This window comes from Eschrichtius robustus, chromosome 17 (genome assembly GCF_028021215.1).
Source record: "Eschrichtius robustus isolate mEscRob2 chromosome 17, mEscRob2.pri, whole genome shotgun sequence".
NCBI lineage: Eukaryota > Metazoa > Chordata > Mammalia > Artiodactyla > Eschrichtiidae > Eschrichtius > Eschrichtius robustus.
Genome location: NC_090840.1, coordinates 57204553 through 57227517, shown reverse-complemented (window position 1 = coordinate 57227517; position 22965 = coordinate 57204553). Strand labels below are relative to the sequence as shown.

At 36.4% G+C, this 22965-nt stretch overlaps 1 protein-coding gene across 3 annotated transcripts in view; it reads left to right on the top strand.

The window, feature by feature from the left end:
• The window catches only part of RSPO2 (R-spondin 2), a 163974-nt gene that overhangs the window by 80648 nt on the left and 60361 nt on the right, over positions 1-22965 (top strand). For all 3 annotated transcript variants that reach the window (XM_068525806.1, XM_068525805.1, XM_068525804.1), the window contains one exon: positions 21117-21260. In XM_068525806.1, the coding sequence (XP_068381907.1) occupies positions 21117-21260 (144 nt within the window). The remainder of the gene's footprint in view (positions 1-21116; positions 21261-22965) is intronic.

Genomic DNA, 22965 nt, shown 5'->3' with positions numbered 1-22965 from the left:
CCTTTTCCCTTTGGTAACCATAAGTTTGTTTTCTAGGTCTGTGGGTCTATTTCTGTTTCGTATATAATTTCATTTGTATCATTTTTTTTTTTTTTTTACATTCCACATATAAGCGATATCATATGATATTTGTCTTTCTCTGTCTGGCTTACTTCACTCAGTATGACCATCTCTAGGTCTATCCATGCAAATGGCATTATTTTGTTCTTTTTTATGGCTGAGTAATACTCTGGCTTCTATTCTTGACATTTTGTTTCTGTGCATATTTATGTCTTTCTTTTGTTACAAATGAGTCATCATTCTGTTTTGTAACTTGTTTTAATTTAATGAATTATGAACATTTTTTCATGTGATTATGACTGCATGTTTTCTACTGAATGGATATACCATAATAATCTAGCTAATTATCTGTTGAAAATTTGCTTTAGGTTTTCACCACTATAAGCAGTTATATGAAGAATTTCCTTGTATATAGATTCTTTTGCTTATACACACATGTATAGTTTTACACATTTTTTCTGATTTATTTTCATAAGATAAGCTTTTAAACATAGCATATTTTCCCAGCTTTACTGAGATATAATTGAGATACAAGCAGAACATATATTTTAAAGACTTTTGATATATATTACCAAATGGTCTTCTGGGAAAGTTGTACTCATTCACGTCTTTACTAATAGCAGACATTTTCCCTTGCATCTCACCAACACTGGGTATTAGTGACAAAAAGGATAAAATGCATTTTTTTTTTGTTTTAATATGCTTTTCTTTGATACAAATGAAGGTAAACATTTATTTTTCTCATGAATATTGGCATTGCAGAATATTTACCAGAATCCTTGGCCTTCTTTTTTCCTCTAATTGCACAACTATTTTCTTAGTAACATAAATAAAAAACGTCAAGTGAAGTATAACACAGAATATGTTCACAGATCATAAATGGAGCGTTCAATGAATTATCACAAAGTGGACACACGTATGTTACCACCACTCAAGAAGAAATGTTAACAGTACCCCAGGAACCCTCATTATATCTTTCCCAATCACTCCCCTTTCTCCTTCTTCAACAAAACTGCTATCCTGACTTGTAACCAAAACCATATAAAAGATTATTCATGATGACACTAATCATACTAGCTACAAATTGGAAACAACTCAAATGTCCAAACAATAGAGTATTTAAAAAAGTATATATAGGGCTTCCCTGGTGGCACGGTGGTTGAGAGTCTGCCTGCCAATGCAGGGGACACGGGTTCGAGCCCTGGTCTGGGAGGATCTCACATGCCGCGGAGCGGCTAGGCCCGTGAGCCACAATTACTGAGCCTGCGCGTCTGGAGCCTGTGCTCCGCAACAAGAGAGGCCGCGACAGTGAGAGGCCCGCGCACCGCGATGAGGAGTGGCCCCCGCTTGCCGCAACTGGAGAAAGCCCTCGCACAGAAACGAAGACCCAACACAGCCATAAATAAATAAATAAATAAAAATTAAAAAAACAAAAACAAAAACCAACTACTATTAAATTAGATATGGATGTAAAACTGTAAAAAGCTGGGAAAATAGTAAAAATCTAAAAAAAAAAAAAAGTATATATAGAAGTAGAGATGAACTACGGCAACATGAAGTGTCATAAATAAATCTCACAATATAACATTTGGTGAAAGAGGCTATAAAATAATATACACATTTACATACTTTTCGAAAATAGGTAAAATTAATCTATGGTGCTAGATGGGAGGATTGTAGTTTTTACTGATGTGCATTTATTGAATACCTACTATGTGCTGACTTTGGTACTAAATACCTGGAGGTGCAATAATGAGTAATAACTAGTTTCTGTCCTTGAGTTACTTATGGCATAGCACAGTGACATTCTACCAGGGGTGATTTTGCCCATTAGGGAACATTTTAGTAGTGTTTGGAGACATTTTGGTTAACACAAGTGGAAGTGTGCTACTGGTATCTGGTAGACAAAGGCCATGGGTACCACTCAACGTTCTACAGTGCAGAGGACAGCCTCCTGCAGCAAAGAATTATCTGGCCCGAAATGTCAGTAGTTTTGAGGTTGAGAAAGCCTGGTCTAGTGGAAAGATAGTTAAGTAAAGTGTATTATGTGGTAAATGCTGCTAACTATTTAGCTTCCATTCTGTGCCAGCTACTCTATTAGATGTACTTTTTCTCATTTTATTTTTCAAATAAGTGTGGAAAGTAGATTATGGTATTTCTATTCTATGGATGAAGTTACCAACTAAGTAAAATGCACTTTCTAATGGTTGGGTGGATTTCAGCAATGAAGGAGCTACCACTTAAAAAAAACTGTGGGTGTTTGCAGAATTATTAGGATTAAGTATTATAGGTGGAAAAAAGGAAAAAAAACACATGGAAAGGTATGGAGATGCACAAAATATCATTCATTGTGAAGTAAGATGCAGGTGGTTGAGTGCAGTTCCACTGTAAAATCAGAAAACTAAAAAACTAGTTAGGTTGGTGGGGACTAGGTCATTGCAGACCTTATGTGCTAAATTTGCTGATTAAGCAACTGTTTAATGTCCAAGGCTAATTTCCTCACTTAGGTTTTTGGATCCTATGTTCTTCTGTCTCTTTAATGATTTTGTTGTCTTAATCAAAAGGCAAAAGTATCTACCTCATGTTAGTCAAGGTTTTTGTTTTATTCATGTACGAGGAAGGGGATCAAAAATACGCTGAAGTGAAAGAAAATGGACTAGTAAAATTTTTTATGTATAAGAAAATAATATATATAATTGTCTTGCCAGAGGCAGTATATTTTAAAAAATCATTTGAAAGCAAAAAATTATGGAAATGAAATTTTGCAGTTCTGTATCCAGTGAACTTGCTACTTTTGTTTTCACTCTGCTATATTTTATGATTCTGCCCTTGTTTTGGCACTTTGTGAGAAATGTCTTTTGAGCCAGGAGAATACTATAGTTTGTTTTTGAAATGAAAAGACATAGGTTTAAAAACTAGGAATTTTGAATGTATAAGAAAATTCAAAGTTAAGTATAACCATCCCTTAATTTGTGAACCCCAAGATCAGTGTTTAGGTGTTTTTAAACAATTACTGCATGTCAAGTTTGAGTCCTTTTGGAAACCCCTGCTGTTCTTGAATCATGTAGTGTGATGATGCATTTGAAAAAAGATCAAGGTATTTAGAATTAACAGAAATATGTTTAAGATGTTTTAAATCAAATCTGGATAATTGTGAACTCCAAATAAGGGGACCTATATAATTACTCTGAGTACCATGAAGTCTTTATAATTGTTTAAAGATCTGTGAAGATGCAGACCTCTAACAAATATGTTGATGTAACCTCAGTATTTGTGGGATTACAGGAGAAGTAAAATAAAACTAAAGAATGTCTTTATTTAGAAGATACTTACAAATTGACTGAATACACAGTTGGGTTGCATGTGAAACTGATACAGAATTAGACAACAGTAATATATAGCACCATTACCTAAACTGCTGCTGAAGCACACAGGCAAATGGGGTTGGTGTGTCACATAATTATAAGAGAGGTAAGAGAAGGGAGAGGTTAGTGTTTAAGTGAGAACAGTCATGAAAGGGTATGGAAATTGTGTAACTTAATTATATTCTCTCCTTCCTTCAGCATCTAGCCTGGGTAGCTAGGTCAGTAGTGAAGAGTTAGGGGGTCCAGAGGAAATGGATGAGTATGATGTGTGAAAGTGCCAATGATGAGACCTTGATGGGAAACCTGGAGATGATAAATGATTGTTACTGCTCCAACTAAAAATAATATTCAAATTTAGGGGCTATTCTGATTACACTTAAACCAGAAATGTTCTAAATCATGTATTGTGTTAGAGATATTTTACTTTAGGTTTGATCTTTAGCAAACTAGCAAATGGGTTAGGGATCATTGAAGGAGCCTATCATATTCTTTATTTTGGAGTAGAAGTTGCACTACAGTCAAGGAAGCGTAATAATGAAGGGGGCACTTGGGTAGTTTTCCCGGTGCAATAGTATGTATTTATGTGGTGAGGAAAGAGAGGGCACACTATAATTTGGGAGATAGTTTAGACTGCTTAGTAAAGTGTATAAATGTAGCAAACACTTAATGCATACCTTTCTTACACTATGCAGGGGCAGATGTGTGTTTTTAGAATAAAATGCAAGGGAATACAATGTGGTACGAACTGTGACAGCGATGCACTGGGTACTCAGGGAACCCATGGATGTCAGCTAATGTGCACTTGGAGATGAGTGAGTCTTAAGATTTCCTAGAGAGTATATTATTATCTGAAACGATCCCAAAGGGAGGAATAGGGTGAGTAAGAGCAAGAGGGAAAAGGACATTCATAGCAGACAGTCAGCTGAGAGTTGGCACATAAAGTTTGAGAGTGGAATCCTGGAAGATGAGGATGGAGAATCCATAAGCTGGGCAGACACTTTACTTGTTTTAGAATATTCTCTAGTGGCAGCAAGGGAGTAAAGTGAGGTGGTTCTTAAACTGAAGCCTGCATCAGAATCATCTGTAAAAACACTGATTGCTGGGTCCTCCCCTAGAGTTTCTGATTTGGTAGGTCGGAAGTGGTGCCCTAGAACTTGCCTTTTTAGCAAGTTTCGAGGTAATGCTGCCATGGCTGGCTCAGAGACTACACTTGGGGAATCACTGCTACAGTGTAATAACTATGTTGTCTCTATCTGTCGCTAATTCGGGAGTAGAAGGCTTTGCCTTTAGTAAAAGACACGTTTTAATATCCTCTAAGCATATTAGGATATTGTGAAGAAATGTGTATTTTCCCCCACGTCCCTCATTAATTATCAATATCAAAATCACTAATCATATATCTGACATGGACTCTACTAAGTTGACCATGGTAGAATACACTGGCTGTCAGGTCAGGCTTCTAATGCTCCCAACTCTCTGCTGACCCCTTTTCTGCCTCCTTCCCTTTCTCATAACTCCCTCTTCCTAATTCTCTAAGATTCCAAGTATTCTGGCACATACGGTATCCTAATTTACAACTGTGTCTTGATATCTTAGAATCTAATTCCCTTATGTTTTGATTTTGTGGATAAAGGTTTTGACAAAAGATTCTGATTGAAATGTGGCTTCTACATGAGTAGAAGCATTGTAAACCTTTATTTTGGACCAGACTTTGAAGGCAAGAGCAGGGGAGTGTTAACTGACAGAAAAGCGGGATCATGGTGACTACTCAGGCGGAGAGGGGCCTTCTGTTGGCGTTGTCTACAGCTGGCTCAAGAATGGAGATCAATCAGGTATTCTAACTTACTCTTTGACAAGGGGTGAGCCTCATTTTCTGAGCCCCAGTGTCCTTATCTGTAGAAACTAAGGGAGTCTATGAAACCATTGCTCTAACATTCTGGGATTCTGAATGCCTTCAGAAATCACTGCTTTTTGTTATTCCAGCCTAGCCCCTCTTCTCAAACTCTGGGTGGGAATGGCTATTCCAATATTCTCTTAACAATCCTATGTCGCAGATAAATATTTGCATTTTACCATTGAAATGATAAGCTCAGAATGGTTCAGAAGCCTACCCAAGGACACACAGTATGAAGCAGAGCTGAGTCTAATTCCTGTGTTTCTTTAACCATACCTTTCTGCTTCTCTTGGAGAAAAGAAAATAACAAAAATCACATTATTAGATAAGTTTTAGAATCTGTCTTTTTTTTTGGGGGGGGGCAGGGGTAAGGTCTTCACTTTCAGTTGGCGTTCTTTGAAAGAGTACTTTCTTGAGCTGGTTTCTTCCCTGAAGAGGGACCTTGCCTTGGGGGCCATTCTACAGAAGGTTAACAGGTTACTGCCTGCTGGAGAAAGCTTATTGTCCTAAAGTAGCTTGACATTGAAAGAGCTGCTCCTAGCCAGTTAATAACCTGACCAGAACTTGATAAGGTTAAAGAATAGTTCCTTAGAGGGACCACAAACCGTGGCCCTCTTGTCCCCTTATCAGAAGACAATTGAGATGTGATTACCTGCTGAATCTCTCGATTCTTATGCTTTCTTCTCAATAAAAGCCATCTCTGCAAGAGAGCTGGCTATATTTTGATGCACCTATGACTGGGATAAAACATTTGCCAACTGATTTTAGTTTTAGGGGGTTGTATCTAAAAGCTTGGTCTCACCAGCTCCACAGTTTAATTGACTGAGGTCAGCTAGTCAAGAACTTGGCATTCTAATAGGGGCTCAATATATATGAATTAGATGATTGACATATCCCAGGTGGCTGGGGTCTCTGTGAGAGGGAGGGCTCAGTAACGTTAGCTTCTCTTCTGTGAAAGGCACCATGTGCTTACTAGTAATAATGAAGACTTATTTAGCACTTTGCTTCTGGTTAAGTCTTTTCAACCGCTTATGAAGTAGATACATGACTGTGAGAAGCAAGTAAACTGAGTCCTAGAGAAGTTAAATCACTTGTTCAAAATCTGGTAGTGGAGTTGATACAGGAACATGTGTCTGCTGACAACCCATGTTCATTGTTCCTGCGCTATATGCTTCCTGGAATGCTTTTCAATTTGTTTGAAAGAGGGATCACTTTATAAATTTGTGGAACAGGTAAGCTAAAAGTTGAAACTATTTTTGCATTTTACGAAGACATTTATATTAACTACTTTTAGCATTTAAAATCATTTAAAGATAAACAAATTGCTTGATGAAATGCTAAAGATGATTATCTAGGAAGGTGGTGGTATAATGGAGCAACCTGATAGGTTACTATTGACCAAGTGACAGCCCTTTTCAATTCTTTTAATGAGCCAGCATTGATGATAATGAGGATAATTGGGTGATTCTTTTCTATTAAATTTTTTTGTGTGTGAATGATACATAAATCTTTATTGAAGTATAGTTGATTAACAGTGTTTAGTTTCAGGTGTACAGCAAAGTGATTTGGCTATATGTACATATATATCTATTTTTTTCAGATTCTTTTCCCTTATAGGTTATTCCAAAATATTGAGTATAGTTCCCTGTGCTAACCCTAACCCTATACAGTAGGTCCTTGTTGGTTACCTGTTTTATATATAGTAGTGTGTATATGGTAATCCCAAATTCCTAATTTATCCTTCCCCTCCCTTTCCCCTTTGGTAACCACAGGTTTGTTTTCTATGTTTGTGGGTCTATTTCTGTTTTGTTTATAATTTCATTTGTTCATTTTTTTTTAGATTCCACATATAAGCGATATCATATACTTGTCTTTGTCTGGCTTACTTCACTTAGTTTGATAATCTCTAGGTCCATCCATGTTGCTGCAAATGGCATTATTTCATTCTTTTTTTATGGCTGATTTATATTCCATTGTATAAGTATACCACATCTTTTTTTTTTTTAATATTTGCTACCATTCATACTTTTTAAAAAAATATTTATTTATTTGGTTGCATGCGGGTCTTAGTTGCAGTAGGTGGACTCCTTAGTTGTGGCAGGTGGGCTCCTTAGTTGTGGCATGTGACCTCTTAGTTGTAGCATGCATGTGGGATCTAGTTACCTGACCAGGGATCGAACCAGGGCCCCCTGCATTGGGAGTGCGGAGTCTTAACCACTGTGCCACCAGGGAAATCCCTATACCACATCTTTTTTATTCATTCATCTTTCTATGGACATTTAGGTTGTTTCCATGTCTCAGTTATTGTAAATAGCGCTTATGTGAACACTGGGGTGCATGTATCTTTTTAAATTATGGTTTTCTCCAGATATATGCCCAGGAGTGGGATTGCGGGATTATATGGTAGTTCTATTTTTAGTTTTTTAATGAACCTCCATACTGTTCTTCATAGCGGTTGTACCAATTTAAATTCCCACCAACAGTGTAGGAGGGTTCCTTTTTCTCCACACCCTCTCCAGCATTTATTGTTTGTAGACTGTTCATTGATGGCCATTCTGATCAGTGTGAGGTAATACCTCATTGTAGTTTTGATTTGCATTTCTCTAATAATTAGTAATGCTGAGCATCTTTTCATGTGCTTTTTGGCCATCTGTATGTCTTTTTTTGGAGAAATGTCTATTTAGGTCTTCTGCTCATTTTTTGATTGGGTTGTTTGCTTTTCTTGATATTGAGTGGTATGAGTTTTTTATATTTTAGAGATTAATCCCTTGTCAGTTGCATCATTTGCAAATATTTTCTCCCATTCTGTACGTTGTCTTTTCATTTTGTTTATGGTTTCCTTTGCTGTGCAAAGGCTTTTAAGTTTAATTAGGTCTCATTTGTTTATTTTTATTTCCATTACTCTAGGAGATGGATTCAAAAGATATTGCTGTGATTTACATCAAAGAATGTTCTGCTTATGTTTTCCTCTAAGAGTTTTATAGTATCTGGCCTTACATTGAGGTCTTTAATCCATTTTGAGTTTATTTTTGTGTGCGGTGTTAGGGAATGTTCTAATTTCGTTCTTTTACATGTAGTTGTCTGGTTTTCTCAGCACCACTTACTGAAGAGGCTGTCTTTTCTTCACTGTATATTCTTGCCTCCTTTGTCATAGATTAATTGACCTTAGGTGTGTGGGTTTACTTCTGGGCTTTCTATCCTGTTCCATTGATCTGTATTTCTGTTCTTGTGCCAGTACCATACTATTTTTTTTGAAGTATAGTTGATTTACAATGTTATGTTAATTTTTGTTGTATAGCAAAGTGATTTAGTTTTATATATATATATATATATATATATATATATATATATATACATTCTTTTTTATATCCTTTTCCATTATGGTTTATCACAGGATATTGAATATAGTTCCCTGTGCTGTACAGTAGGACCTTTTTGCTTATCCATTCTATATATACTCGTTTGCATCTGCTAACCCCAAACTCCCACTCCATCCCTCCCCCAGTACCATATTTCAAATACTGTAGCTTTGTAGTATAGTCTGAAGGCAGGGATCCTGGTTCCTCCAGCACCGTTTTTCTTTCTCAAGATTCTTTTTGGCTATTTGGGGGCTTTTGTGTTTGCATACAAATTAAAAAAATTTTATTCTAGTTTTGTGAAAAATGCCATTGGTAATTTGATAGGGATTGCATTGAATCTGTAGATTACCTTGGTAGTACAGTAATTTTGACAATACTGATTCTTCCAATCCAAGAACATGGTATATCTTTCCATCTGTTTGTATCATCTTCGACTTCTTTCATCAGCATCTTATAGCTTTCAGAGTACAGGTCTTTTGCCTCCTTAGGTAAGTTTATTCCTAGGTATTTTATTCTTTTTGATGTGATGGTAAATGGGATTGTTTCCTTAATTCCTCTTTCTGATCTTTTGTTGTTAGTGTATAGAAATGTGACAGATTTTTGTGTATTAATTTTGTATCCTGCAACTTTACCGAATTCATGGATAAGCTCTAGTAGTTTTCTGTAGTAGCATCTGTAGGATTTTCTATGTATAGTATGAAGTCATCCACAAATAGTGACAGTTTTACTTCTTATTTTCGAATTTGGATTTGTTTTATTTCTTTTTCTTCTCTGATTGCTGTGGCTAGGACTTCCAAAACTATGTTGAATAAAAGTGGCGAGAGTGGACATGCTTGTCTTGTTCCTGATATTTAGAGAAAATGCTTTCGGCTTTTACCATTGAACATGACGTTAGCTGTGGGTTCTTTTCTATTAATTTAAATTGGGTATACTGTGAACTATTTCCTATCTTTTCAGTCTGTAAACAAAGTTCAGATAAAGGTAAGCAATAGCTTATTGCATTGTGCTGAGGAAAGCAAGTAATAACAGCATATTTCAAATAGTTCTTAAAAGAGATGTTTTGTTGAATTAGTAAACACTTTCACTGACCAACCTGTGTGTGTGTGTGTGTGTGTGTTCACAACCCTACAAGGCCTCTGTCAGGCATGTAGAAGTTCTCTTAAACTAATTAAAAACTGTACACATAGATCTGGAAGAAACCTAATTGATTCTGTTTCTTCTCTCCCTCTCCTCCCAACCCCAACAAATGTGCATATTGAGGCTTATGAAAGAAGTGCTTCCCCAAAGTCATACAATTGTCAGTAGCAGGGTGGCCTAAGTGTCTGAGTTACTGACTCCAATGGAATATTCTTTTCATTATACTGTTCCCTAAAAATAAACCATGTGATGTAGACAAAACTATTATGCACAGTTACAAACCTGAATATTAGAAAAATCTCAAAGTTTCTTTGACTATTTTTTAAATGAATGGTCAGTTTAAGTGTTTAAATCCCATTAAGGATTGCAAGACATTTGATTTTCTAAAGAGAGAAATCAATTTGTGGAAAATCACTTTAAGAGAACACTGAGGACTTCACTGGTGACACAGTGGTTAAGAATCTGCCTGCCAATGCAGGGGACACGGGTTCGATCCCTGGCCCGGGAAGATCCCACATGCTGCTGAGCAACTAAGCCCGTGCGCCACAACTACTGAGCCTGTGCTGTAGAGCCCAAGAGCCGCACGTACTGAAGCCCACACGCCTAGAGCCCATGCTCCACAACAAGAGAAGCCACCGCAATGACAAGCCCGCGCACCGCGACGAAGAGTAGCCCCCACTCACCGCAACTGGAGCAAGCTCGTGCACAGCAATGAAGACCCAACAGAGCCAAAATAAATAAATAAGTTTATAAAAAATAAAAAATTAAAAAAAATAAAAGAGCACTGAATTGGACGGAACTCTGAGCTGTGATTTGAGCTTTTGCAGTAACTAGGTTTGCAAGCTTAGACAAATACATAACAGACGCTGGAATAATAACCTTCTAGTTCTAATAAATCTCAAGAGTATCTATAAAGAAATTACTGGGTAACACAGTATTATCTGCTATTGGCTATTCACTTCTTTAATATTGATCTCTTTGTGACTTTATATGAATTTTAAAGTCTAGTTTCTGCTGTGTTCAATCTCTCTTTCCAACGCTTATCTCTACTTGGTTTACAGGAATATGCATACTTTTATATCTTATAGAAAGACAAAAAATGAGACATAAGAGCTTCAGTGTAGTTTATAATAAATTGGTGCCTAATTTGGAAATGGAGCTCTTTATAATTTAAGTATTTTTGTACAAACGAGGTGGACTCTGTTTCAGTGTTTATTCTAACCTGAAAGAGATTTAATATTAAATTTGTTAGTCATTCAGTAGATACATCTATTGTCATCTGTTGTGTCAAGTACCCATACCCTGTGAATACTGAATAGAATAAGACACGCTCTGTCTTTTTCATGGGCTCTCCATTTAATAGGGTGATTATAATGAACATAGTTATTAACAACTATGAGAAGAATTATTGTCATGGGTGTCTGGGTGCTGGGAGATTATGGGGAGTTTTAAGGAAACTTCATGGCTAGGGTGAAAGGTACACATGGTGATGAAGTGAGGATAGTAGATGGGTATGTCTATCAAGAAGGATCAGATCTTGTGTTTGAAAATCGAGGGTTTGAACTGATTCTGGAAGTGAAAGGGAGCCATTGAAAAATTTTAAAGCAAGAAAATGACATGACTAACTTGTGTTTTTGAAAGATCACAGAGGTCCTCATGTAGCTGCAGTCGAGCAATCTTAGTTTGAGCTTTATGACTTGAAGCACCAGTATGGTTAAACCATCAAGGATTTAAGATGTAGGCCAGATTGGAGATACTGTTAACAACTTCAGTTATGGTTATTCACCTTCACACTGCAGATGTTTAATATACTGGTCTAGGGTAGCAATGCCATGACTACTTGTTGCAAGATAGACCCTTTTAAGATTGTATTGGGTAACTTCTAGAGAAAACTCAAAGGGTACTCTTTCTTGCTATTTGATCTGGATGACAAATTATATCAAATAGATATCCTAAGAGCTAGGATGTATATTTTCCTCCCTGTGGTAAACATGGCTATGTGATTTTCCATACTACTTATAAAATATTTGAAAATTTTAAATTATGATACTAATATTTGGAAAGTTAAAAGTCTGTTCGGATATTTAATAGAGGAAATCTTTTTTAAGCTTACATTTAATTTTCTTGTGGGTTTGGTAGCTCTCTTGAATGAGCCTATTATTTCAGGATAGACCCAAGTTTGACAGCATCATTCTCTGTTAAAGGCAGATGCTACCTTGTGCTCTGTTTCCCTTTGTCTAAGTAAGGCATCTATTTTGCACTTTAGTTTTTAAAGTGCTTTCCTGTACATTCTCTCATTTGTTCCTGACAATCCTATGAGGGAGATAGTATTATCCCTATTTACAGAGCAGATAACAGAAGTTCTAAGAAGTCCACTTACAAGCCTAAGTGTTGCCTGCCACTACATGGCACAGTGAAGGCTGTATCTACTTTTATCATCAAAGTTACCTTCACAAACAGAGCTGGGTAAAGATATCAGACCATAAGACTAGATATAAACATGATGCAGGTTTTAGCCAAAACATTATTTTGTAAAATTATTTTTTTCTCTTCAGTCAACCCCTTCACTGACAAGTCAATGTCACACATAATCAAGAAATTAAAAGCTTATTAAAATAGGGTGGAATTTTGACCTATTACTAACTGATAAGGAGTCACCCTTTTTGATTTATCAATATACTGTGAAAAACATTGAAGTAAAACATTGAAGTAATATTATCCCTATGTTGAAATAACTAAATTTCAGAGTCCTCAAATTCATTTGATATTTGTCTTACGCACACAGCCAGATGGTGTGTATAAGACATCACTATGCCTCTCTAAGTTTAATGCTACCATTTGGTGTTTTAAAAATGAAATTCTTTTCTTTTTTCCTTTTTCCTTCAATGTACTCCATGGATTTCCATCATTCTCTAGGCATCATAGTCAACATACTATGACCAGTGGAAAAATCAGTCCTGTCACCTTTTTTGGTAGGACCCTTGAGATGAGAATAGCTTTCAAATTTTTCATTGGTTGGAAAAAATTCGAAAAGAATAGTATTTTATGACGCACAAAAATGATACTAACTTTAAGTTTCAGGGTTCGTGAATAAATTTTTATTGGAAAACAGTCATGCTTAATCACCTACATATTGTCTGTGGGTGCTTTTGTTCTACAACAGAGGTGAGTGGTTTAAACAGAGACGGTGTAGCCCACAAAGCCTAAAATACTTTCTGTCTGGCCTTTTACAGGAAAAGTTTGCCTATTTCTGCTCTTGCCTATTTGGAGGGTGAAGGGATTCAGAGAGTCTCCTTGTTTTCCTTGGATGGAGGTTGAGTGGAGGGCAAGACATATATTAGCTTACATATGCTTTTCTGTTTAGTTGGGTGGAGAGATTTGCATTTTCCAACATTTGGAAAAATTCAACTAAGTCTTTCTTAGGTCTGAAATTTATTAACCTGCCTTGGTTCCACCTTAATTTGAAAGGGAGACAACTTACCAAAACAGGAAAAGCACAAGGAGTAACCAAGATGAGAGATCTGCTACTGGTAGGAATTTAAAATCTGATAAGAGATATTAATTTGGTTTATAATTTTTAAAACTTTTCTCATTACTATCACATTTCTTTCCTATTTTATTCTGAGGTAGTTGTCCTTCTCTCTCATCCCCTTTAGATGTGGGGGAAAAAGCCCTTTAAACACCTAGCTTTGTATTCCCAGCAAACGTGTCCAAGTTTTAACTTCAGTTGTTTTGAGAATGATTTCAAATATCCATCACTTGAACATATGAGAAATGAAGCCAGCATTTTTATAGTTCCTTATTATTTGACCACATGATTTTACACAAGCCTCAATGTTTCTTCAGATTTCTTTGTGTGGGTGGGCAAGATATAATTTTTAAAATAGTCAGACGTCACAGTGAAGCTCCCAGCAACATATTTTACAAATTTGAGGTTTTTTTTTTTAAGAAGTGTTGTAACACTTTAAGTTAAAATAAATCAGGAGAAAACAATTTTTGATAGCATATATATCCTGTGAAGTTGAAATAAAGGGCACTTTTGGCATATAAAACAGAATTCTATAATTATCTGAAAAGCAATGTATACATTTCTGGATTGAGTCCATTCATCCTACCTAATTGCAATTTGAGAATTAAAATTACTCCCAGGCCACGATTTTTCCCATCCTTGTGGTCACTGCCCTAACGGCCATGACGGACCATGCTTAGTGCAATTCATAAATTGGACATCTTTATAGTGTTTGGAAGGGGGTGCTGCATGTTTGACACAGTATTTGTTGAAGGTTAGGCTTATTTGGCTCTAGAAAGTAATACACATTTTATGTGGTACCTTTTAACCTTTTCTTTTTGTTCTCATCTTTAATTTGATACTCTGAACAAAGATCTGATATAGGTAAGTCAGATATTTTCTCCTCCTATCTGATGGCGAAGGGAGTAGGGCACAAAGAGCATGTAATTTCCGCCCCCGCAAATTCAAACTTACATTTAGATCTCAGTTTTCCTAAATCCTGGCTCTGAATGTTTGAAGTAGATGACTTTCCATGTAGGTACTCAACAAATGATTGTATTCAGTTTGTTTAGCCGTATGACCTAAACAAGGGTAAAGCTACTATGTTTACTGTAGACAGTGGTCTTTGGATAATGCCTTTCATTTAAGTAGTACATTATGTATGTATGTATATATATATATGTATACATATACACACATATGTATATAATTAAAATTTATTATATGAATGTATAGGATATATAATTAAAATAATTATACATATATATACCCATACACATACAGTGTCTTGGTACCTTATTTGAGCTTCCTTCCATCCGCCATCTTGGACTATCCTAGTTGGCAAATTTTTATACTCATAATAGCTCACGTTCTTTTCTCAGATATTATGCTGAGATCTTTGCCTCTATTAAACCTCTGACTTCTCTCAACTCTGAGATAGGGCCTGATGTTACTTCCTTTTTAAAGGTGAGGATACTGAGGCAAAGATAGCTCTACAGACTTGCTGATGGTCACACAACAGTAAGGGAGCCAAGATTGTAACCTCAGACCTGCTAACCACTGTACTATTTGAAAGGCCACTATATTCTCAACATAGTTCTTATTCCCTGCCTTGGCTCTTGTTTGAAATGTCCTGTTCCACACTTGACATAGTTGAATTTCACTCTATGCTAACTCTCCTAACTAATAAAGGCAATCTTTATTTAAATCCACTCTGGTGGGTTTTACACAGACTTCTACCCTGGATCTTCTCTTAATTTAGTGAAATTAATGCTGGTTTACTGCATCATCATTCAAATAGCTCAGTTGTAAGTATGAAACACCGAGTCCTGAAACCTCTGAATCTGTCCTTTATTTTCTTTAGGTTGAAATATAATGAAGCTTCTGATGAACTGCATGTAACTAGACCCTACTAGAAAAAATGTAATTTTAGATTTTAGGTCATAAGTTTTCATCAGCCCCTACTCTAATGGGATTACTGCAATAGTACACATTAGAAAGGCATGATTTGTGTAACATAAAGCTTAAAAACTTTATTTAGTGATATTTATAAACCATTGCAAGTTTTGAGAAGGAATGTTAAACAGCAGTATTTGAAGTTGTTAGAGAAGCCTAAAAATATTTAAACAATTTTAAGAAACCTCATGTGAAGTTGCAGTCTAGTACTTTCCATGTGAACAAACTGCTAAAAGTCTAATTTCAAATGTCTTTTGGAACAACCTGTCCCTTAAATTTCTGTCCAAATTTTAGCATACACTGAGCCGAGAAACCTCTAGGGTTTTCCAGGGGTTGACTTGATGCTCTTTGATCTTTGCAAGTGCTAACTGAAGACTGAATCTCCCCCCAGCCGCCCACCACGGGTGTGTATGCCACGTTCCAAAGGAGGTGCCAGGAGGCTGACACTGAAGGGCAATTAGAGAGCAAGAAGCGGTCAGACGGTCACGGTGTACTGAGGAGCCTGCAGCCCACGGCCCTGGTGCCCAGGAAATAACTTAGGTCCCTCAGTGTGTGGCTGAGGCCCTCTCCACCTCACCGATTCTTTCGTTTCTCTAATAATTGATCATAACCTATAGAATTAAGGGTTCACAGTTGGATTGAACAGAGGTTGATTTTTCTCTGTTTTTCATTTAAGGTTTTCATTTTTTTGTTTATATTATTAGCCACGCTGAGATATTCAAATAAGAGGTGGTTTTTGTCATCTAGAGTTTGCTGGGGAGATAAATAAAACTCTCGGTGTGTCAAGGCCCTGAGAGCTGCGGCAGCAAAGGAAGAGGCAGGCGAGGGGGATAACTGTGGATCTTTCTCTTCTCTCAGCTCATCTTCTCCTCCACCCAGTGTGTTGGTTCTGTTGATTCACTGTAACTCCTTTTCCCATGACCGTCAGCTCTTGGAGCAGGAGGCTGTCAGTGGTTTTCCTTACCTCCACTCTACTCCTGCTTTCAGGTAGCTTGATTTCCTGAAAATACCCTCTCCCCAGTTCGCTGTATAGACTTGAGCGTAGTTACATTATTCCCTTGTTGCCTGCCTGGGTACCTTTCCTATTAGTAGACAGAATATCCTGAAGTGCAGGAACTCTGCTTTTTCATCCGTCCCTCTAGCTATCATCATGGCGCCTGGCCCCGAGGGGCTGTTATCTGTCAAAATGAGGGAACAAACCAGATACCATTTTGATCACGTTATTCTCATGTGCAATCTATGGGGACCTCTTATTGCTAGTTAGACCAAGCCCTAATTTGAACTTAACTTCATTTTTGTTCATTTTAATTGTTACTTCAATACTTAAAACCACAAGTAATTTATAATTTTACCTCCTTTTTTGAAACTAAATAAAACAAGAGGTGAAATCCTCCACCCACAGCCACCTCATCCATCTAACCTCCAGTTCGTTCCTGCCCCTCTTCATGGGTGTCATGCCCCATGTGAACCATCGCCGTTGTGTTATGATGGAGGAGTCGCCCTCCCAGGACTCTGCTCTCCCCTCTGTCTCTCTCAAACCTGCTCAGCGGAGGTTCCAAATCCCATAGCACACATGACCTGCCACACTTCAATATTTGCGTTCTCCGTTATAATTGTTTTCAGGTGTTGGACTGTTTGTTCCTCCAATAAGATTTGTAGTCCTTTACCAGCAACCATAGATTTTCTTTTTATATTAAAGATATTTATAGTGCATATGAAGCAATCTCATATTAAGCATTCAAATGAGTTTTTAAATATAAAGGAATTGAGTTTTTAAATGGCATTCACTTGGCAAGCACTAAAACTCGACCGTGTGTCCGGCACTGTGTTAGAAACGAGGAATTCAGAGCTTGAAAAAAAAAAAAAAGTTTGTAATGGCAGAACAGAAATGGATCTTCTCTGCCTCTCATGTACCCAGCACATGCTTCTAATATCTCCTATGCTATGTTGCGATGCCCTGAAAGTGCCACATGGCCCCCTCTCTTTGGCTTTTCCACCTCCAGGACAGGGAATGGGTGTTACAATTTTATGTTCTCCTAAAATGGCACAATACCTGGCACATACTCAATTTTTGGAGAATGTTTGGAATGAACTATTGAACTGAACTAGAGTATAATTTGAGAAATGTTATAATGGAGCTGGTATGGGTACTGTGGAAGGACAGAAGGGGTACCCAGGCTATTTTTCTGTTTCTTGGCCAGAGCAAGCCTCCCTTGCCAAATGACAGCCCCGTCAGGTTGCATTTGGACACAGTTTTACTTGGACAATAATTTTACTTAAACCGATACTGGCAGCCCTCGCTTGGTGGATTACAGTTTTGAGGAGGCACTATAAATTTAGAAGCATGTAAATTGGATAAAACAGGGTCTTGTATTTCTGAACAAGGACTTAAAGCCCAGGTTTTTAGAGACAAGACCCATGTTTAGTAAAGTTTGATATACCTGTTTTCTTATTCAGTATAAAGTTTTGCAAAGTTTTTCAGTCTGTTGAATGATCCCATTGGTGTTTTAAAACTCATTTATTTATAAAATGGACATAAAGATTTTCCTGAAGTGTTAATACAGTGGCTATTTCTGGGGAGTAGACCCGATGTGTCATCAGGTAAGGAAGACTATTTCTATCTTTTCCTTTAAACCTCCTGTACTGTTTTGAATTTTTATTCGTAATGAGAATGTTTTACTTTTGTATGAAAAAATGAGTTAGTAGAATTGATGTGAATCCCTGAAAAGAAGCAGACTGGCAGTGTAGTTGGTTTTATGTTGCTGTTAGCTTTAAAAAGCTTTCGGCTCAAAGGTGTTTGTGAGTGAACGCACTGTGTCAGTTCAGGCTGCTAAGTATGTGGGCGGCCTGCTTTGGTTTTATGTTGTGGCGAAGGGTGACTGAGACCAGGAAGGTCAGTGGAGCTTCTGACATCGTTACGGCTTTGCACCAATCAAAGCTTTTTATTTAAATGGTTCAATGAATAAAAAAATGTTTAACTTTTTTCCTAATGATTTGGAAAGCACCATTGAACATATGAAAGCAAAGGACGCTGGCAAGAGATGGTCAAATGATCATTTTGAAGGCTAAGGCAGGTTCAGCATTATCATATAAAGGGTATAACCTCATGCTCCCAAATCTGAAAAAAAATTGGGATGGGATAACATTCCTTTATTCATTCTTGCCTGTTTAAAAATCAAAAGAATTTCTTCTAGAATGTAAATACAGTGGCATTTTCTGTATATTTAAGTAGGTCACAAATGTATATTGAAATATCTTTTTCTCTTTTACTTTTAATACACAAATACATTACAATTAAAAAGATTCATATGACTCAGAAATATAATTTTTAACATTTCAAAATTCCGCTATTTCCCCTTCCCAAATTAACTTCTTAAGCTACTTCATATACATACACATACACGCGTATGTGTGGTTTTATTGCATCATACTATATATATCCTGCAACTTGCCATTTTTCATTTAATGATGGGGCTCAGAGCTTATTCTCAGTCATTGCTTGTAATTCACCTTGTGCTTTTTCATGGTTGTAGTATTTTATAATTTGAATTCATCAGATTTTTATTACTGAAATTTGAGGACAAATAATTAAGCTTTCTTCTAGCCAGATTTATGCCTGAAGAAGTCCTAAGGGACTTTAGAGAGAATGATAGGTATTTCAGAAATTCCACATTCTGTGAACTGGTATTAGGAGCATGGAATGAAATGAGGAAAGGGAGCTACAAGTAATAATAAAGATCAGGAAAGAACCTTGTAAAATTATTTCCAAATGCTTATTGCTATAACTTTTTGGCCAAAAAGCTCATAGGTGCAGGCCATGTTAAAAAAAAAAAACAAACAAAAAACAATCAGATCTTATACATAACAATTGACTTGTGAAATGTATAGTCCTTTTTTAAAAAAATATATAAATGCGTTGTTCTCTTCACCCTTTAGTTCTGTTTTATCCTTTGGAATGTTTATCATTATTTCTTGGAAAATAATTCTGCTAACAGGAAGGGCTGTTTGCTTTTTAAAAAAATGTAGCAAGAAAACCAACAATTTGTGGACATAATGGTCATGTATTTTGATCATGATTAAGAAGCTACTGACCAGCGATAGACCACCGTTTTATAAAAATATAGGTTACAGCATTTAAGACTGCAAATGAACATTTTATAGGGCGATAAACCGTTCTTCTGTGTCCACCATCCTCCCCTGAAAGAGCAATAGTGTAATTTGACTGTGGACTTTCACCCACACATAGTTGGTTTTCCAATTGTAAATTTGGGTAACATTTCAGAAGTTGAATTAGCTGCTTCGTGGAGGTCACTTAATACATGCAGACATGTTTAGACTCAAAATTGAAAGGTGAAGATTGCCGTTTTCTTTTTATAAGTCTAGAAACTGTCATTATTTATAATGTAATCTATTTTAACAAACTTTTTTAGTGTTTGTATTCTGGCTTTATCTTCTCAATTTTCAAAATTTTGATATTCAATGATTTCATGTTTTGGTTATATTTTTTATTCAATTATATCTTCGGTTGTGGAAACTAGTTTTTAAAGCTTTTCTGAATCGTTAAATCACCAAATATAGTACTGGCATTCAGAGGCTTGTTAAATGAATAAAAGTGTTGCCAGGCAGTTTTCATAGAGCTTTATGTGCTGTTAATTGCCATCAATTAAATCTGTTACAAGTAATAATGTACTGTAATCTGTTGAAAACCTCTCCTTTCAATTAACCAATTCTCTGACCTTTCCTTCCTTCTCCTTGAAGAGTAGTTTAGAGTTTATTTATTTTCACCCTTACAAACCAATTACCTCTGGCCCAGCTGTTCCTCGCATACAGGGGAATCTGACCTAGAATACAAGCCTGTAAATTATTGCTTCTTTTTACACCTTGTAATGTGAATGGTTTAGTGGAAAAATACATGTTTCTGTTTCTAATCCACTGGTGCTTCTATCTGCAGACTACCGATTATGAGCTAGTCGATTTACATATATTATTGTAGATCCTCACAATAACCTTGTAAAGTCAGTGACATCCCTGTTTTATACAGAAGGAAACAGAGGCTCAGAGAGGCATGTAGCCGTTCAGAGTCACACAGCTGGTAAGGGCAGAGCTGGGATTCAAAACCACACCCAGCAGAACTGAAAGCATTTCTCTTTCACCGTTTCCAACGAAATTCAGTTAGTGTGTTATAGAGAAAAAAGAACAGATTTAGAAGGCAGTCCGTTTGGGGGCTTTCAGAACCAACTCAGCCACTAGCAGCTTTGTGACTTAGTCTCAGGTTCCTTATTTGCAAAATAGGGGTACCACTGCTCACCCTGATGGATGGTAGTGAAGACTAAATGGAAATGTATGGCACATTATGGGTTTTCCAAAAAATGACTTAAAGTACCCCTCCTAGTTAAGACACCCTCTGATGAAAGTAAATGCATTAAACAGAATTTTAACTTACTGTCTTGGAACAGAAGATACTGACTAGAGTGTTCCCATTGTGTTTTTCGTAGTAGGTCTTTTCAATCCCACCAGCAACGTAATTTGTAGGGGGAGTGTTTTTCTTTTTAATCCTTCGTTTTAATCCCATTTGGAGTTGCAAAAATTTCTGAAGGGTCTCATGCTGCCTCGGGCCCCAGGCTGGAATTTTGTCTTAGCCTATTGATGTGGTGAGTGTTGGAAGAGGTAGGAGTGATTTAGAAGGAGATGGCATGAGGAAACAAATGAGTTGAACACATATTTCTCTGACCACTAGAATTCCAATTGAGCTAACCGGTGAGTTTGTGAAAGTTTTATTTGCAAAACCAGTAAATTTTTGACTGAAATTTTCTCTTTCTCTTTAAAATTGTTTTTAGGATGCAGAATAGAAAACTGTGATTCTTGCTTTAGCAAAGACTTTTGTACCAAGTGCAAAGTAGGCTTTTATTTGCATAGAGGCCGCTGCTTTGAGGAATGTCCAGATGGTTTTGCACCATTAGATGAAACCATGGAATGTGTGGGTGAGTAGTTTTTCATGTAACTTTCAAACTTCAACTTCTATTTTAACACCCGTTTCTTGGGGGGAAAAAACGCATGCTGGATGTATTCATCCTAGAAACAAATCGGTGCTCTTGTTATTAATTAGAACTGAAAATTATTTAAGTTCTTTGCTGACTTTATGCTGTTGGGCAGTATCATATGTTACATTTTGCTTCAAAATTTGTTAGTTTTACATCTAAGTTAAACCACTTAAATGCTGAGAATAATGTTTTTATTATCTATGTAATGCATCCATTTCTTAATTATCTTAATAAAATTATTAGTAACTGTTAGAGAAAAACATTTTGTTTAGAAGAAAAACAAGATTTTCAAGCAGTGCCATGTGGTTAGCTAGTCTATCACTATTGTTATGTGTATTAATTATGGAGCTTCTTGCTTAGCCATTTGTATAAAAAAAATTCAATTGGGAAGAGATTTTTTTGTGCCAAATGTACTTTGTTGATGATTGACTGAATGCTGCAAAGTGCATTAAAACAATTTTACTTTTACTAAATTTAGATATGTAGAATGCATAATTTAATATACATATATATGCTGTTTGTGAGTAATAATTAGGAATACACATTTTATAAATTTTATATTTTTTGAGTGTTTAAAATAACTTCGGTAATTTTATACCACTGATTAAAAGGTAAAGATCTGTCAGTACCTACATTTTGATAAATGCCTCAATCTAATCTTAGGTGTGATGGCATCTCCACCACTCCCACCTCTGCCACGCCTGAATTCTATTTGACACGTTATACATCTGATATGGTGTACAACAGAGCAACGTATTCTAAATGAGGCTTTCCATCTCTTTAAAATGGAGACTTAAATTGAGAACTTTTTCCCTGTAGAAATTTTGAAGTAGTCTGTAATTATGTATTCGGAAGCTTGCAGAGAACACATTTAAATGAGAGGTTTTTGAAGAAATGTGTACATATATTCCTATATATGTGTGAGTTAATACATGCATACAGGCAACACCTTACTGAAAAATAAGAAAGTCACTAGAAGAGCATATTCAAAATGTTGAATTCGCTTTTGAGAGGCAAGACCCACACCTATTACAAATGTTCAGTGGAAATGCTCATGAAACCCTTAACTGTTAACGAATTAACCATAGAGTCCTATGCATTCCCCTAAATAAAAATCTTAAATAGCTTTGAAAAATCTAAGAGTTCCCATGACGCTTGCTGAGATCTGGAACGTGCAAATACTAACGGTGTGTGGACTCTAGGCCTGAGTCCTCATCTGCTAGTGTGATGGGGGTTTTAATGGTGAATTTGATGGGGAGGTTTAACTTTGCATGTTTTTATGCTTTTATCTCCTCCCCCTTCCTCTCATCGCAGGGTATTGGAGAGTAACCTACTTTTCCACTATATGAACTTACAAAAGGGGATGCTAAAAGCTTACATATCTAGGCAAAACATACATTTTCAAATATCTGACCATATTTGTTTACTTTTCAAACTATGGTAATGTGCAGCATCAATTTAGGGAGTAAGAAATATATACTGCGGTGTAAGACACCTTTTAAAAGAATTGAGAGAATCAGAAAATGCAAAACACTCTCTATCCTTTTCATCATATACTTACTTCCAAAATAAAACTAACACACTTGTGAATTTCAGGGGGGGGAGGGCATGCAGAATTAACCTGTAAAATTTTGTGTCCTGTCGT